General features: G+C 37.7%; 1 protein-coding gene across 4 annotated transcripts in view; it reads right to left on the bottom strand.

Moving 5' to 3' along the window:
- Positions 1 to 16,101, bottom strand: part of RFX3 (regulatory factor X3) — a 317,169-nt gene that overhangs the window by 256,091 nt on the left and 44,977 nt on the right. For 2 of the 4 annotated variants that reach the window (XM_056106892.1, XM_056106891.1), the window contains one exon: positions 8,650 to 8,723. The exons of the other annotated variants lie outside the window; for them this stretch is intronic. In XM_056106892.1, the coding sequence (XP_055962867.1) occupies positions 8,650 to 8,683 (34 nt within the window). In that variant the 5' untranslated portion in view covers positions 8,684 to 8,723. The remainder of the gene's footprint in view (positions 1 to 8,649; positions 8,724 to 16,101) is intronic. 4 annotated transcript variants of the gene reach the window in all.

Here is a 16,101-nt window from a genome sequence, read left to right as displayed (position 1 = left end):
CAAAGACGCCGAGAGGCAATCATTTTTGGGGATGCATTTCGTGAATCTGCTCCACAGACTCAAGACGTGTGGATCTGGTCCCTTTTGTGCTTCACAAGACTGCTATTTCTTGCAGCGAGGAACCTGACTGTCAATCACTGCTCTCCTTTGCCAAGCGAGGATGTGCTGCAGCTCTCACTTGTCACTCCTATTATATGCAATGTAGGCAGCTTAGCGCTAAATCAATTTAAGGAACTGCAGAAGTTAAATACATACATTATTATTATGGTGACAGAAAAGGCAATGAAAGTCTTGCAGCTCCATTTGCTTTCTTTGTTGAGAAAAAAAAAAAAAGCTAATTATCTGCAGCTGTCAACCATGAAGACCTAGACCTATTTAAGTCAACATTAGTCTTGGACAACTGAAAATATTTCTCGTATTTTTGCCCATTTGTTTTCATTTTGAAAAAAAAACAACAAAATTTCATTACAGAATATTAAACATTCTGAAGGACGTTAAAACAAGTTGAAAAATATAAACTGCAGATTTTATATCTCTTTTCACAAGCAACTCTAATGCCATAAAAAAACTTCAAATTTCTTCTCATCTTCATTTCCTACTTGTTTAGTCCAAATATTAGACTGATACAAAGCCTTTCCCCAAAAATTCATATTGTAAAAATACAGGTTAAAACGACACTTCGTTAACAGAAATTCCAAACTTATTAGGTCTACTGTTTACTTTAGCACAGTGGGTAGGGCGTTCGCCTTACAAGCGGCCAACATGGCCGACCCGAGTTCGATTCCTCCGCCCCTCTCGGAGAGCCCGGCAAGCTCCTGAGAGTATTCGATATGCCAGACACAGTAACAACAAAGTCTCCAATGGAGACGTTACTGGGCCAGCTCGAGCAAATCGACGATCAACGGGAGGACCTTTACCTTTACCTTTACTGTTTACTTTTAGGGGGGAAAAAATCAGCACCCCCCAGAAATCTACCGACCTTCTTCAAGTGAACAAACTAAGCACCCTTCAGTTGTACCAGGTGGGGTACTAGAGGGAACTTCCAGAATGGCTTGTGCCAGCACCCATCAGGGCATGCTATTGCCTACTTCGAGAAGAATTACATGTTCTATTTAACAAAAAGGAGGGGAAAAGTGGCCCCAAAGTTGAAATACTGATGAAAGACCATTTATATTGATCATCTGCTTCTATGCTCATAGATGATTCTATTTAGCCGACAATCTTCTCTTCAATCTAGTCCCGTTTGAATTGACAAGCTGAAAATAATTTGCGTTTTTCAAATTTAAGGATTAAATATCTGTGTACTTTCAAAGTATCTCTTAAAAGAATAGATTTGTCGGGGGGGGGCGGGGAACTTATCATCTGTATATACAGAATCTCTTAACATTGTACTCTAACTTGTACAAAGATAATGCTTGATTGTGAACATTAAATATTCTCAGTTGTTTCCAGTGACAAAAGTTTTCTCTTGTAATTTTCATTAGAGCCATTATTATATGAACATACTTAATGTTTTGAAGTTTCCTATTAAAATACGGCCCTCATATACAAAATACTGGTGGAACTCCACAAGAAGAAAACATCCAACCCCATCAAAATATGGGGCAATGAAATGAACAGAAACTTTCTCAAAGAAGAAATCCGAATGGCAAAAAAGCACATGAGAAAATGCTCTACATCATTAATCATCAGGGAGATGCAGATCAAAACCACAATGAGATACCATCTCACACCTCAGAGACTGGCCCACATTCAAAAGAACAAAAGCAACCGATGCTGGCGCGGATGTGGCGAGAAAGGGACACTCCTTCACTGTTGGTGGGAATGTCGACTAGTTCAGCCCTTTTGGAAAACAGTATGGACGTTTCTCAAAAAATTAGAAATTGAGCTCCCATTTGACCCAGCGATACCACTCCTGGGAATATACCCCAGAGAGGCAAAAATGTGTAGTCGAAGTGACATCTGCACTTGTTTGTTCATTGCAGCACTGTTTACAATAGCCAGAGACTGGAAGAAACCTGAGTGCCCAAGAACAGATGACTGGTTAAAGAAACTCTGGTACATCTACACAATGGAGTACTATGTAGCTCTTAGAAAAGATGAAGTCATGAAATTTACATACAAGTGGTACTACATGGAAAGTATCATGCTAAGCGAAATGAGTCAGAAAGAGAGGGATAGACATAGAAAAATTGCATTCATCTGGGGGATATAAAGCAACAAAATATGAGATCAATACCCAAGAATAGCTGAGATCAACACCAGGAGGATTACTCCATAGCTTAGAGGCCAGCCGGATATTCTAGGGGAAAGGGCAGTTCAGATAGAGAAGGGAGCACCAAATAAAGGATGTTTGGAGGATCCTCCCAGGAGGGAGGGGAGATGCATGTCGAAAGTGGACTATGGACTGAACATGTTTGCCACTCAATGCCTCTTTTGCAGACCACAACACCCAAAAGGAGAGAGAGAACAAAGGGGAATGCCCTGCCACAGAGGCAGGGTGGGAGGGGGGGTGGGGGGAAATGGGCACTGGTGGAGGGATGGGTATTTGATCATTGTATGACCGAAACTCAGGCACAAAGATTTGTAAATCTACAACTGTACCTCATGGTGCTTCACTAATAAAAAAAAAATAAAATAAAATAAAAAAAAATACGGCCCTCTACATTACCATGAATTTTAAAAATACATTCTGGCCCAGTATAAAGTCAACATAGGCAAATGAAATATTAGAAAATGAGAAATGCGAGGGCCAAAACAGGGGTTTAGGATCACTTGCACCACCAGGAGTGATCCCTGAGCCTAGAGCCAGAAGTAAATCCTGAGCACTGCCAGGAAGGATCCAATCCTCTTTTCCCTTGTCCCCAGCACCAAACATCAAAAAAACTAGACAAAAACAAAAGTCATGAAAAAAATTACAGTCTTTAAAATCTGTAAATCAAGCTATCCTTTTAAACCAGCCTTAGATGGAAGCCTTTTCTCAATATTCCTGACGCACATCCTAGCCATGTACTCAGGGGCCACTCCTCACAGTGGTTGGGAGACCACATGTGGTGCTGGGTATTCAAATGAGAGACAGCAAGGCAAGCTCACTATGCACTCTACTATCTCTCCAATGGCCAGTGTTTCCTCTTTTACTGTACCTTACTGTTAATCAAAAGTTTGTACAATATATCTTTACGAGTTGTCAATGCCTAATCTATGTAACTTGCTCACTCTCTAAATCTAAATTTCACTAAGTGTAACTGAGCTAATGAAAACATTATGTTTACATATGCTTATGCCTGATATAACTAATGCTTCCAATAAATTTCACAGAATATTTCTTCAAACTCATCAAAAAGATCCCTACCAAGATGCTGGTCACAAATAAGGTTTATGATTCTTTTTGAATTCTACTAATCTCTGAACACAGTTAAAAAAGATGAAAAACCTGATAATTTGTTAGATTATGAACTGGTATTCTCCTGGCTTACCAACTCTAATAGGACAGACAGAAGTACGGCCTTTTTGTCTTTGATTTCTCAGAATCTGTCAACCCAAAAGCACAACCATTACTGAAGGCAAAAATGATCTCATTTAGTAAAGTAGATTCTTGCCCTTTCATTAGGCCCTAATCTAAATTATGGTATAAAGCCATAAGGCTCTGTACTCATGACTGGCTCATGATAAAAGGCAATGACTGGCCATGTGGCCTGATGAAGTCCTAGGACACAGAAGGGTCTTTTTGGGACTTTATCAGTCTTAGCACAGGCAATTTATTTTGAGCCAGAAAAATAAAACATAATCTTGGGCCATCTGGTTCTGTAACACTCTATATTTGTTTAGAAAGGTCACTGTTGTCAAGATATTGAATGTTATCTCTGGAGTAGACAGGAAGAGAAGCTTTTGAAAGCAGGCCAAGAATATTAAAGCAACAGATATTAAGGTGTAAAGCAGAATTTAAAAGCTTGGACTATTGTATTAAAAAGACCTTAGTTCAAATCCCAGCTCCACCAACTGCTAGTGAAATGACCTTAGGAAAGTAATCAGTTTTCTTAATCCATCTTTCCCACATAGAAAACTGAGGTAAGAATACTGCAGAAGGATATTACGACTATAAAATTATGTCACATATATCACTGGCTTATAGTTACAACTCAAATTACCTACTCAATAATTACTATTTTCTGTTGAATCTTTCTTGGTTGTCTTTAGTTTTGCATGAAACCAAAAATGTCATCTTTTTATAGACATTTCTTCAGACAGCAAACTGAAGTTTAAATACAGACTGACAATATAAGGTATGTATAAAATAAGTGGATTTAAAGCTTGTCACTAAAACATTAGTCTAAAGCATGTAAGCAGTACTTGCTTTTAAAAAAATACTTATAAGCTATTACTTTATTGGTGCAATGGATGGGTTGTATTACTGAAGAATAAATAAAAAGCAGTTACAAATCAGCAGTTCAGTGAGACTAATCAAGTTGTTTTACTGAACTACTGTTATAGTATCCTGATACGTTACAAAATAGTTTCTTAGCAAAGGTAGTTTTTAAAAAATATTTCACTATGGTACTATGCACAAACTATTACGGTTAGAGGATAATCCAGAATTAACTTATACACACTCTTTAAAATCCGTCTAGATTGGCAATGTGCTTAAACACACACAAATAGTGCCAAGGGGACAAAGATACTAAATAGTAAGCAGTGAGCTGCTTGCTGTGCACATGTGACAGACCCAGGTTGTTCTATTCCTGGCACCACTTACGATCCCCCAGAGCACTGCCAGGGGTGATCTCTAAGCACAGAGTCAGGAGTAAGCCCTGGGCACCCCTAGGTGTAGTCCAAAAACAAACTATATGTCACATACATAAATACCAATGTGTATGTATATATCACACACTTTATAAAACAGCTCAGTTGAAAAAACCGTTTAGAATGCTGCCATGAAACAATGTTTTCAACTCAGCAAGCAAGATTCCAGCTATATTTATGTAATTCATCAATGATGGCCTAATATTTTACTGGCACTTTGGTAGAAACAGCCATAATGATGTGCTGAACTGTATTATCCCCACATCGACTGACTTTCCCCAAATCAAAGTAGGCACCATCTGCTGGAGCAAGAGCTACGACTGGGTTAGAAAAGAACATACCAAATTCTTTTCCACTTTAAATATAAAATGTCATATCACTTCCTGTTATCAATAATAGTATTTGTCATCAATAATGACAGGCACACGAGCGCGCACACGCACACACACAAACACACACACACACAGCGCGCACGCACACACACACACACACACACACACACACACACATCTTCCAAATGAACTAATAAAAAGGCTCCTGCTTTATACTGACCAAAGACTATGAGAATTAAAAACACATTTCAAATTCTTGGATCCAGCCAAGATGGCTACCTACATGGCAACAAGAGTCTGATACTGAACTGAACTGAAGTCAATAAAGAGAAGTAGATTGTAAAAATTGATTATTACACAGAGTAACATGGGCTGGAGCGATAGCACAGCGGGTAGGGCGTCTGCCTTGCACGCAGCCAACATGGCCAACCCGAGTTCGATTCCTCCGCCCCTCTCGGAGAGCCCGGCAAGCTACCGAGAGTATTCGATATGCCAGACACAGTAACAACAAAGTCTCCAATGGAGACGTTATTGGGCCCGCTCGAGCAAATCGACGATCAACAGAGTAACATATATATTGGAAGTTCTCCTGAGCAGCCTTCAATAACCAACTTGCTTATATCAATTCACACGTTATGTCCACTCTACTTTAACAGATTTCTGTGGCACACTGAATACACTGTAGATTTTGTTCTAGAATCTTCAGTTCTCTTCCCAAATGTTGAATAGTATGCTTTCAGAACCAGTGTTATTTGTAATAAAAAATCTCAGTGTGGAGTTTATAATTATCAGTTAACATCATAGTTTGTAAGCCAAGAAAATACATATAAAAGGCATTATATAATTTCAAATCGTGTGTGTGTGTGTGTGTGTGTGTGTGTGTGCGCGCACGCATGAGCGCATGTGTAGGCAGGGATGAATGCATGGCCTTCTACATACAAAGAATGTGCTCTACCACTGAGCCAGTGGCTGGAAAGAGAGGAAAGAGAGTACATACAGAAGGCAAAGTGCTTGCCACAAAACAGATAACCTAGGATTTATCCCCAGCACTGCTCAAGCACAGAGTTAGGAATTTCTCTTGAGTACCACCAGGTGTGGTCCCCAAACACCTAACAAAATATAAATTTAAAAGCTTTGAAAAGACTCAATAAAGGCAAGTCACCTCTAAACATTGTTGTGGAAATATACAAAATAAAATACTGCGGAAAAGTCATGAAACATTCTCAAAGTTAAAACGAAGAGAATACTATGTCCCACTCCTTCAGTTTCTGAACCAGTAGGGATGGGGTGAAACCAAAGAAATTGCCATATGATACTGATAATGCTTGCTTGGAAACCACACTTTTGGAAGACAATTACTTGGAATTCCTTAAAATTTTAGTCTACATTGAATAAACAATATATAGAGGCCAGAGACATTTTAGGACCATAGGGCACTCGTATGCAGCCATCCCAGGTGCAATTCCTTCACCGTGCATGTTCTAAGCCCTGCCAAGAGTGATTCCTGAACACAGAGCCAGGAATAAGCCCTGAGTAATGCCGGATGTAGCCCATAAACCAACAATATAACAATAATTAAAAAGAAACTAAGTATAAACTGGAAATTCTTTATTGGGATATATTAAAGAAAAATCTGGAATTTCATCAGCAAACCTATACCACAAAGAAAAGATTTTTATATTAATCCAAAATATCCCACTTACAAAGGCAAAACAAAACAACCTTCTGGCTAATCAAACATCTTAAGTTAACAAGGAGATTGGATAAGAGAAAAAGCTTGAGAAAGGGATCCAAAGAACTGTGGTGGAAGGAAACTGGCACTTTTGTGGTGATTGTATACATTAACACTGACAGGGTTTAAAATTGTATTCCTGAAACTATGTTCAAGAAGTGCCTTAGGTTTACAACGAAGTCTAATGCATCTAATAATATGCCACTCTGGACTGCTTAGAACAGCGCAGAAGAACCAACCCAAAGATGGTAACCACCCATCATTCAACCACTACAGCAAGCTTGTCATTTTAAAAACTAGAGTGATAAAAAGAGTATCTCAGATATGCATTACCAAGTAGTGATGCATTCCTACAGTACCATGTAAATTCTAGTGCAAAGAACATCGTATTTGTTAAACTATAAAGAAATTCAAATGCCAGTTTTATAGAACCAATCTAATATGTTTAGGGCACTTGGTTCTTTTTTATGTTGCTATTTTACTGTGTTTTCACTTATTTCAAATAGTGTTTGAGAGCACAGTATAAGGAATTATAAAGAATAGAGAAAATCCTGTAAATCTTCTAAAGTACCTCATTTACTGAGAAAATAAGTAAGACCTAATCACTATATTAAAAGCCTAGAATTGAGTTACTACATACCCACAATTTTTGGGGAAAACCAAAAGCAAAAAGACAAGAGCAAGAGAAACTAAGATAAACTGAAATCCTAGTGTGCTATTGATGAGAATGTAAAGTGATGCAGCAATTTTAAAAAAATAGTACGGAGTTTCCTCAAAACACGAACAACAGAATTATCATATATGCTAGCTATCCCACACTAGAGAACAAAGAAAACAAAAAATGAAACCAAAAACAGGGTCTTAACAGGTCAAGAATATAACTGAAAGCACTGGAGCATGCAAGAGCTCTGGAAAAAAAGGAGCTCTGGGCTAGATCACCATCACCATCACCATATGGAGCCTAGAGCATCGTAAGAAATGGTCCCTGAGCACTGAAAGTACAGTCCCCCAAATGAAAATAAAAAAAAGATCTCAAAGATTTGTACACCCATGTTCACTGTGACACTGCTCACAGGAGCCAAGACATGGAAGAAACCTAAATACTCATAAGTGGATGGATGAAGAAAACATGGCATGTGTACAGAGCGGAATATTGTTCCGTTTATGTTATCTCAACTACAATAAAAATAAGTGAAACAATAATGCAGGCCAGGGCACAGCCACACATCAAATTTCAACTCTTAGAAAAAAAAAATGAACACAAGTTCTATAAAGAAAGAAATATATGCTACAAAATGGATAAACCTTAAGAACTAAGTGAAATAACAGTCACAGATGGTCAAATACTGCATGATTCCATTTTTATGAGATATCTAAAACAGTCAAACTTTTAGAACCAGAAAGTGAAATTATTCTTCAATGGGGACCAAGTTTCAGTTTTGCAAGATAAAAATGTTCTAGACATCTGTTGCACAGCAGTTAACAGTGTACACAGTTAACATTACTGAACTATACACTTAAAAATGGTTAACATGGCTTAAAAACAAGGAATGAAAATGTCTTGAAAACTGAAAGGTAATAGAAAAAATATTGAAAAAATTCAATATAACTTCTGCTTGTGAAAACAGTAGTCTTGCAATATCAAACTTAATTTTAGCATTTTAATCTTTAAACATTAATGTATGTAAAATTCAAATAATCTCTTAAATTCGCTATTTATTATGGAAAATAGGTATGCCATATCAGAATCATTTGGAGTTCTTTTAAAATATTACTTATTCTCACCCAGAGAGATGCTCCCAGTTGAGTGAGCCATCATTACTGATGCAACTGTGCTATATTCTTCAACAGTGCTGGGACTGAAAACAGATTGAGAATTTCATTTTTAAATGATAGTTTAAATAAGCAATAAAATAAAATCTAATCACTTTTCCTATAATTAGGAAATTACATATATCGTTTGATATAATTAAATATTCTTCACACCATAAAGCTAAGCATGGTTTTTATTTTCTGAAAGCATATGAAATACATTATGTGACAGCTCTAAACTACATGGAACAATCCCTGTTGTACAATTCCACTGGACTGGGCCCCCATGGAAAAAGAAGCAACAATATATGGAAAATGCAGACAGATACACCTCTGAAGCTCATGCAATATTCTCTCCAGTACATTTCTCCTTTCAAGCTTGCCTATGTGCATTTATCTACAGACGCCATTTTCCCATAATCTCTCTCCTATTCTCCAAACTCCTTTGCACATCTATCTTACAATTAGAGAAAGAAAAGTTACACTTTTTCTACCCAAATTTACCAAAAAAAAAAAAAGCCTCTTATTTCCATATATTGCTGTTTCATCTCCAGGAAAACAAAACTATCATTTAAGAACCCTAGGTTATGGAACTGGAAATTGTGTAGTGTGGTTAAGACACTTTCTTGCACCCAGCCAACCCAGGTTTGATCCCTGGAATTGCATGTGGTTCTCTGAGCCCACAAGGAATGATCCCTTCATACGAAGTCAGGAGTAAGCCCTGAGCTCAGTCTGAGGAGGCCACAAAAAATAAAACAACCAACTATGGAGTTAATGAAATCTTTTCACACAAATTTAGCTTTTTCTTACACCATATGCAGGAGTAGTGCAACAGTTCCACTACTACAGAATAACAACACTTTTTAAAGTCACAAAAAAAATATAAAAAACCTATTGGTAAGTGGCACTATAGTAAAATTAACCCCTAAAAGATATCTGTGAGCCAACAGTCTGTTGGTGAAAGTATCTTTTTCAAATGTATTAATTAAAAACTTATAGACACATCAAGAGCATGGCAATTACAAATTATAACCTCTATTCCCTGGATATATCTGAACTTGCAATGCCCCTTATTTCTCAATTTTTTTCTTCTTTTTGAGTCACACCCAGCAATGCACAGGGGTTACTCCTGGCTCTGCACTCAGGAATCACTCCTGGCTGGCTGTGTTCGGGGGACCATATGGGATGCTGGGAATCGAACCTGGGTTGGCCACGTACAACGCAGACGCCCTACCTGCTGTGCTATCACTTCAGCCCCTCAATTCTTGACCTCTTCATATTATATCAAAAATCTCTAGTATGCCAATTTCATCCTTTCACTTGTTTCCTTCACTATAATTTTTTAGTTATTTTCTTAATGGTTGTCCTGGAAATTACAATTAACATTTTAACTTCAAATGTTCGAGCTTGAATAAATTATAATTTAATTTCAATAATACGTAAAAACTTTCTTCCAATGTACCTGCTTTTTTCCACTGTGTTCTTATCATTATCAAACAAACCACACATTTATAAGCCCATGGGCACAGATGCATGGCTATTGCTTTCTCTAGCTGGATTTTAAAATGAAGGGAAAATTACCAAAATGCATTTATATGCATGTCTTTAATACCTACACCACTAGTCAGTACTTTTTTATATGGATTTAAAATTCACGAGTTTGTTGTCTGATACCCTTCATCTTGAGGGAATTTCTTTTCTAATGGCAAAATTGCTACTTAATTTTTTTTTTGTAAAGTTCTTAACTTCTCCACCTTTGACTAAATGCTTGGCTAAACTAGAATTTCTAGTCCTAGGAATTCCTAATTTCTCATTTTTAACACTTTGAAAAATATTTTTTAGTCTCCATGATTTCTGGTAAGAAGTCAGCTACAAGTCTTACTGAGGATACTTTTTAGATGGAAAGTTATTCTCTTGCTGCTTCAAAGTAACGTGTTTTTGACTCTTGGAAATTTGATTACGCCATGTCTAAGGATGATCAATATGGGTTTACTCTATCTAGGTTATGGTATTTTAATGTATAAATTAATTTTCATCAAGTTTGGAAAGTTTCTTTAAATTATTTCTCATCTCTTTTGTGGACTCCCATTACACATATGTTGCTATACTTGATTGTGTCTCACTTTCAAATTCCATAATTTTGATATGGTTCTTTAAAAAGTATTTCTGCTTACTGAGTTATCTTTGGTGAGACAACATTCTCACACTTTATTTTTTTTTTTAATTTTTATTAGTGAAACACTTTGAGGTACAGTTGTAGACTTACGAATTTTTTGCTTGGGTTTCAATTATACAATGATCAAATACCCATCCCTCCACCAGTGCCCATTTCCCACCACCACGGGTCCCTGTACCCCTCCCACCCCCCACCCCACCCCCCCCATCCCACCCTGCCTCTGTGGCAGGGCATTCCCTTTTGTTCTCTCTCTCTTATTGGGTGTTGTGGTCTGCCAAAGAGGCATTGAGTGGCAATCATATTTGGTCTATAGTCTACTTTCAGCATGCATCTCTCACCCTGGGAGGTTCCTCCCAACACCCTTTATTTGGTGCTCCCTTCTCTGAGCTGCCTTTCCCCCATCACACTTTATTCCTGAAACACAACTTTATTTAATTCTTTGAACAAACATTTTAGCTGTCTTAGCAAAACAGTCTATTATGTCCAGATCTGGGCTTCTGCCTGAACATTTTTCTGTTACCTACTTGCTTTGTTTGGTTTCTGTATACATAGTTTACTTTCAAATTTATATACATATATATTTTTATTGGGGCTGGAGCAATAACACAGCGGGTAGGACGTTTTTGCCTTGCACGCGGCTGACCCACGTTCAATTCCTCCACCCCTCTCGGAGAGCTGGGCAAGCTAGGAAGAGTATCTTGCCCGCACGGTAAAGCCTGGCAAGCTACCTGTGATGTATTCGATATGCCAGAAGCAGTAACAACAAGTCTCGCAATGGAGACATTACTGGTGCCCGCTCAAGCAAATGGATGAACAATGGGAGGACAGTGCAACAGTGCTATATTTTTATTGAAAACTAACCTTTCAGATGTTTTCACACCTCATTAGAATCTCCCATACCTAACCAAGTGTTTTTATTTTTAACCCACTGACATTGCACATTTTCTTAATGCCACTATTTGCCTAGAAGCTTTATGAACAACTAGACTCAGTTATACACAATAAAAGATTCTATTACTCAATGTCGTATGCATTCACTGAATCCTCTAGATTTGTTTTCTTTTTTCTGTTGGGTTTGCTTGGTGACTTTAAGGGGACCTTGGGTTCAATCCAGGAAATCCTCAGCAAGTCTGGCCACAGAAACAATGAAAAGGCCCAAAGATACAGTGTTGCTCAGACCGCTGGGAAGATGATCAGTTCCACCCCCAGGGGAATTAAGTCTTCCAGAGCTATACCCAGCACTATGGGGGGTCGGGAGGGGGCCACGGTGGTATTCAGGATAGGACAGAGAAGAAAGGCATGAGCCCCAAGACTTATGCCATTTTCCTGGTCCCTCTTGAGATTCATTTTGACCTGTACCATCTTGAGATTTGTTTTTAATGTTTTTTTTTAACCTGATTTTTAGAGGAGCAATACTCGAATCCATAATTTTGTGATCAGTGACTGGTGTCAGGAGACTTCCTTAAGCCTACAAGTCATTCACCTTTGTCAAGAGATATTTACGAGCCATCACACCTTCAAATCCAAGTCTGCTTATGAAACAGTGCTAAGTCTTCCATCTCCGCTTACACGGTGTCTCAGAATCACACAGAGAGAATCATCTCCTTCTCTTGATCTTTCCTGGGCACGTGTACAGCCTTGCATATCATGAAGCCTTAATAGATACCTGGGAGTATGTTAGAGCTTTTCAAAGTTCCTCTGTGGCTGGCTAAAGCTCCAGGATTCCTTTTTAAATTTCTGGCCAGGCTTTCTTTACCCAACTGAGATCACAGCCTTAAGCAGTGGAAATGCTGCCAATAGTTGCTGTTGTTTTCCAGCAAAGCCCTGGGGGTACACTTTTTTTTTTCCCTCAACTGAGCTCAGCTCTGAGTCAAATCAAATAGCCAACCACTCAGACAATAACATTTTCCCAGGGAGCTGCAAGTTTGGGGAAAAAAATATAGCATTTGTACTCTGAGCTGGTGCTCTTCCTGGATGTGCAAAAGTGGTCAGACATCTGTATCACATACAATGCTGCCGGATTTTACAATAATGCTATGCTGGGGAAAGGAAGGAAAACGGGAATAGTTACAAGTTTGTTCCTGACTCCACTGACTTCCAAGGGTGCAGTCCTTTTCTCTTAGACAGCTTTGAGTTCACTCTCTAGTTTTGGCTAATTTCCAGAATTCTGAAATGGTTGATAGTAGCTGTCCAGTTGATGTTTTGCTTTAGAGGAGAAGAAAGGCCACTAAAGCCCTAACATGAAATTAACCTCTAATATTTTTAACTCTATTTCATTCATTATTAAGACATTAAAAATAAATTTAAGCAAAATATTTTGCTAGAAATTTATAGTGTGGTTTAGTACGTTTCATTATTGGGGCAGAGGGGTGGGGGCGTTGAGGCAAAGCTGGGTACCAAACTCAGACTAAAACACGTAAACAATATTGAGTCCCTCCAGTTACAAATTTTCCTATCACAGTATAATACAAACTTGGGGGAAAATTATATGAGCATAATGTTTAAGGTTAAACAGTGAGAAAAAAAGCCTGATCAGTGAGAGGGACAACCTCAGGAGCAATTTCACTGTATTTGAAGTTACTACATAAATGACAAAACAATTAGGGTGGTGTCTGACATTAGATCTAGTCTTGACTCCAAAGGCCTCCCAAGTCTTATCTGAACAAGGAACAAATTCAAGGCAGAAATGCTATTTCATCTTTTCTGACTTGACTTGTCTGGTCCAAATCCAATCCAACTCTGACAGGGAGAAAAAGAGTCACAGAAGACTGAGAGTAAAAAAATCAACAGAGAAGACTTGAATTTAAAAAGCAACCATCTCTCTGGAGATTTCTCTGGAAATTCAATACAGACAAACTGCATTTGTCTCAGCTTTATCCGAGTACGACCAAATCGGTGTCATTAAGGTAAAAATAAGCTGAGCTGTAGAAAGGAAAAGAGTTATTCATTACTATTAGCTCTCTCAACACGGCCTTATATTTGATAAGCTAAAAACAGACCAAAACTATCAACTACTTTTAAGTAAAAATTATTTTTTGGCAAAACATCTATTTTTGTAAATGTCTTATCATTTATTTTTCTATTGTGTAAGAACCCTAAAATGCACTGAATTACAAAAAAAAACACTTTAGTTTTTATGTTTTTTGTTTATAAGTTTCCAATCTGGACATGGTCCACTTATGCACTTGTGTCCCTTGCTTGTGGCAAATCATACAACTACTTTCCCCTGGTAAGCGACACTTGGGCTAAGCTAATATCTAGCATGAATCAATCTAGGTTCACTGAGAATTTTTATTATAGGTGGAAAAAATATGAACCTGATTTATAATACAAGCTATATGATCTTGGAAAAAATCACCCTATTTAAAATAAAAACAAAAAATTAGCTTTAAAAACTAAACTGCTGAACAAATATAAGAAAATGTCATTTACTTAATAGAGTATATAAGTGTAGTAATAAATGTAGAGTTATAGTATAGTCAACCTACCTAGGTTTTATTCTCTACTGCATGAAATTATAATAATAAATGTTCATTAGCCCATGCTAAATTACTATCACAGCAACTACATTATGCTATAATACAATAAAGAATAGTAACACATAAACTATGATTTAATGTTATATGCCAGGGGCTACCAAGAAACTCCAGGTAAACTACTACTTAGACTATAACTCAAGGTAGCCATCTTTTAACAAATAAAATGAATAAAAAGTGTAACTACTTTAACTTTCTCAAGGTCAAAATACTAATAAGTAGAAAATCCATTCAAGCCTAATATATAATAGGTACTTGATAAATATTTATCTATATTAGAGACAAATAAAGCTAGGAATATCTACTCTGAAAGCAGTCTTTACCAGTATCAAACTATAATACTACTTATTTTTATATGCAGCTCTTTAAATAATAATGGTATTTAAAAACTAATATGTGCAATTCACCTTTCTCAGCTGCAAAATAGCTTCCCATTTAAAAAGTACTTTCATTTTGGGTTCTGGCAGACAGTACAGTGGGAGAGTCCTTGCCTTGCACGTGTCTGACTATCTGAGCAGTTTGATCCTTGGCACCACATATGGATCCCATGAGCCTGTCAGGACTGATCAGGTCCAAGCACAGCCAGGTATACCCCACCAACCATCCACCCAAAAAGAAAAAAATAATGGAAAAGTACGTTCATTTCGGGCTGGAGCAATAGCACAGCGGGTAGGGCATTTGCCTCGCAAGCAGCCACCATAGCCGACCCAAGTTCGATTCCTCTGCCCCTCTCGGAGAGCCCGGCAAGCTACCGAGAATATCTCACTCGCACAGCAAAGCCTGGCAAGCTACCCATGACACATTCGATATGCCAAACACAGTAACAGTTGTCACAATGGGGAAGGACAGTGACAGTGATGTTCATTTCAAAAATCTCTAATAATCTAATGAACCATTTTAATGGTCATATTATGATGTCAGATTACAAACTGAAAATAAAAAATTAGTGACCCTACCCAAGAAATAGGGACAGAGAGCTAGTAATAAGTGGGTAAGGAGTTTTGCCTCGCACATCCCAATCCTGGGTTAGATCCCAGGTGAGCTATATGGCCACTGAGCCAGAAGTAAGCCCTGGGTACTGCTAGGTGTGGCCCAAAAAATAAAACCAAGAAAATCACTGAGACATAAACCAAATGCTTTACCAAAAAATGTTTTATATATATGTTATATATATGTTTTATATGTAAAACAGATATAAGTTCATATTCTCACATTATGAAACAATCTTAAAACATGAAAGACAAAAGAGCAGAAAGTGACCAACAGGAAAACAGAACTAAAGATATAAACTGACAATCAACAAAAGAAATCTAGAACTAAAAAAAAAAAATAGCTCAAAGAAGTTGATGTACATGTTGAAGGACAGGCTAAGGATCTGTGTTCTATCTCTGGCACCGCATGACTCTACTGGCACTGCCAAGTATAGTCTGATTGGTTCCTAAGCTCCACCAGACCTAGCAGACCACATAATCAGGCTCTGAGCACTGAACTTCAAGCCAGTTCTAAGTATTATCACTAGGTATGGCACTTGGACTCACTAAGCATTGTCAGGGAGCCCCACTCACCTACCCCCAAAGAAATACAAGGGACTGATACATATGCTTTTAATTTTTTTTTAATTTAAATAAAAACTGTATCTCCAAAAATGAGATAACTGGAAAAAAACTTAATTCTAAGATATGATCATCCTTAGTGGCAGAGAATGTGCTTATA

This window comes from Sorex fumeus, unplaced genomic scaffold (genome assembly GCF_029834395.1).
Source record: "Sorex fumeus unplaced genomic scaffold, SorFum_2.1 ptg000149l, whole genome shotgun sequence".
NCBI lineage: Eukaryota > Metazoa > Chordata > Mammalia > Eulipotyphla > Soricidae > Sorex > Sorex fumeus.
The sequence above is the reverse complement of the archived record's forward strand: the minus strand, read 5'-3'. Positions and strand labels throughout refer to the sequence as shown.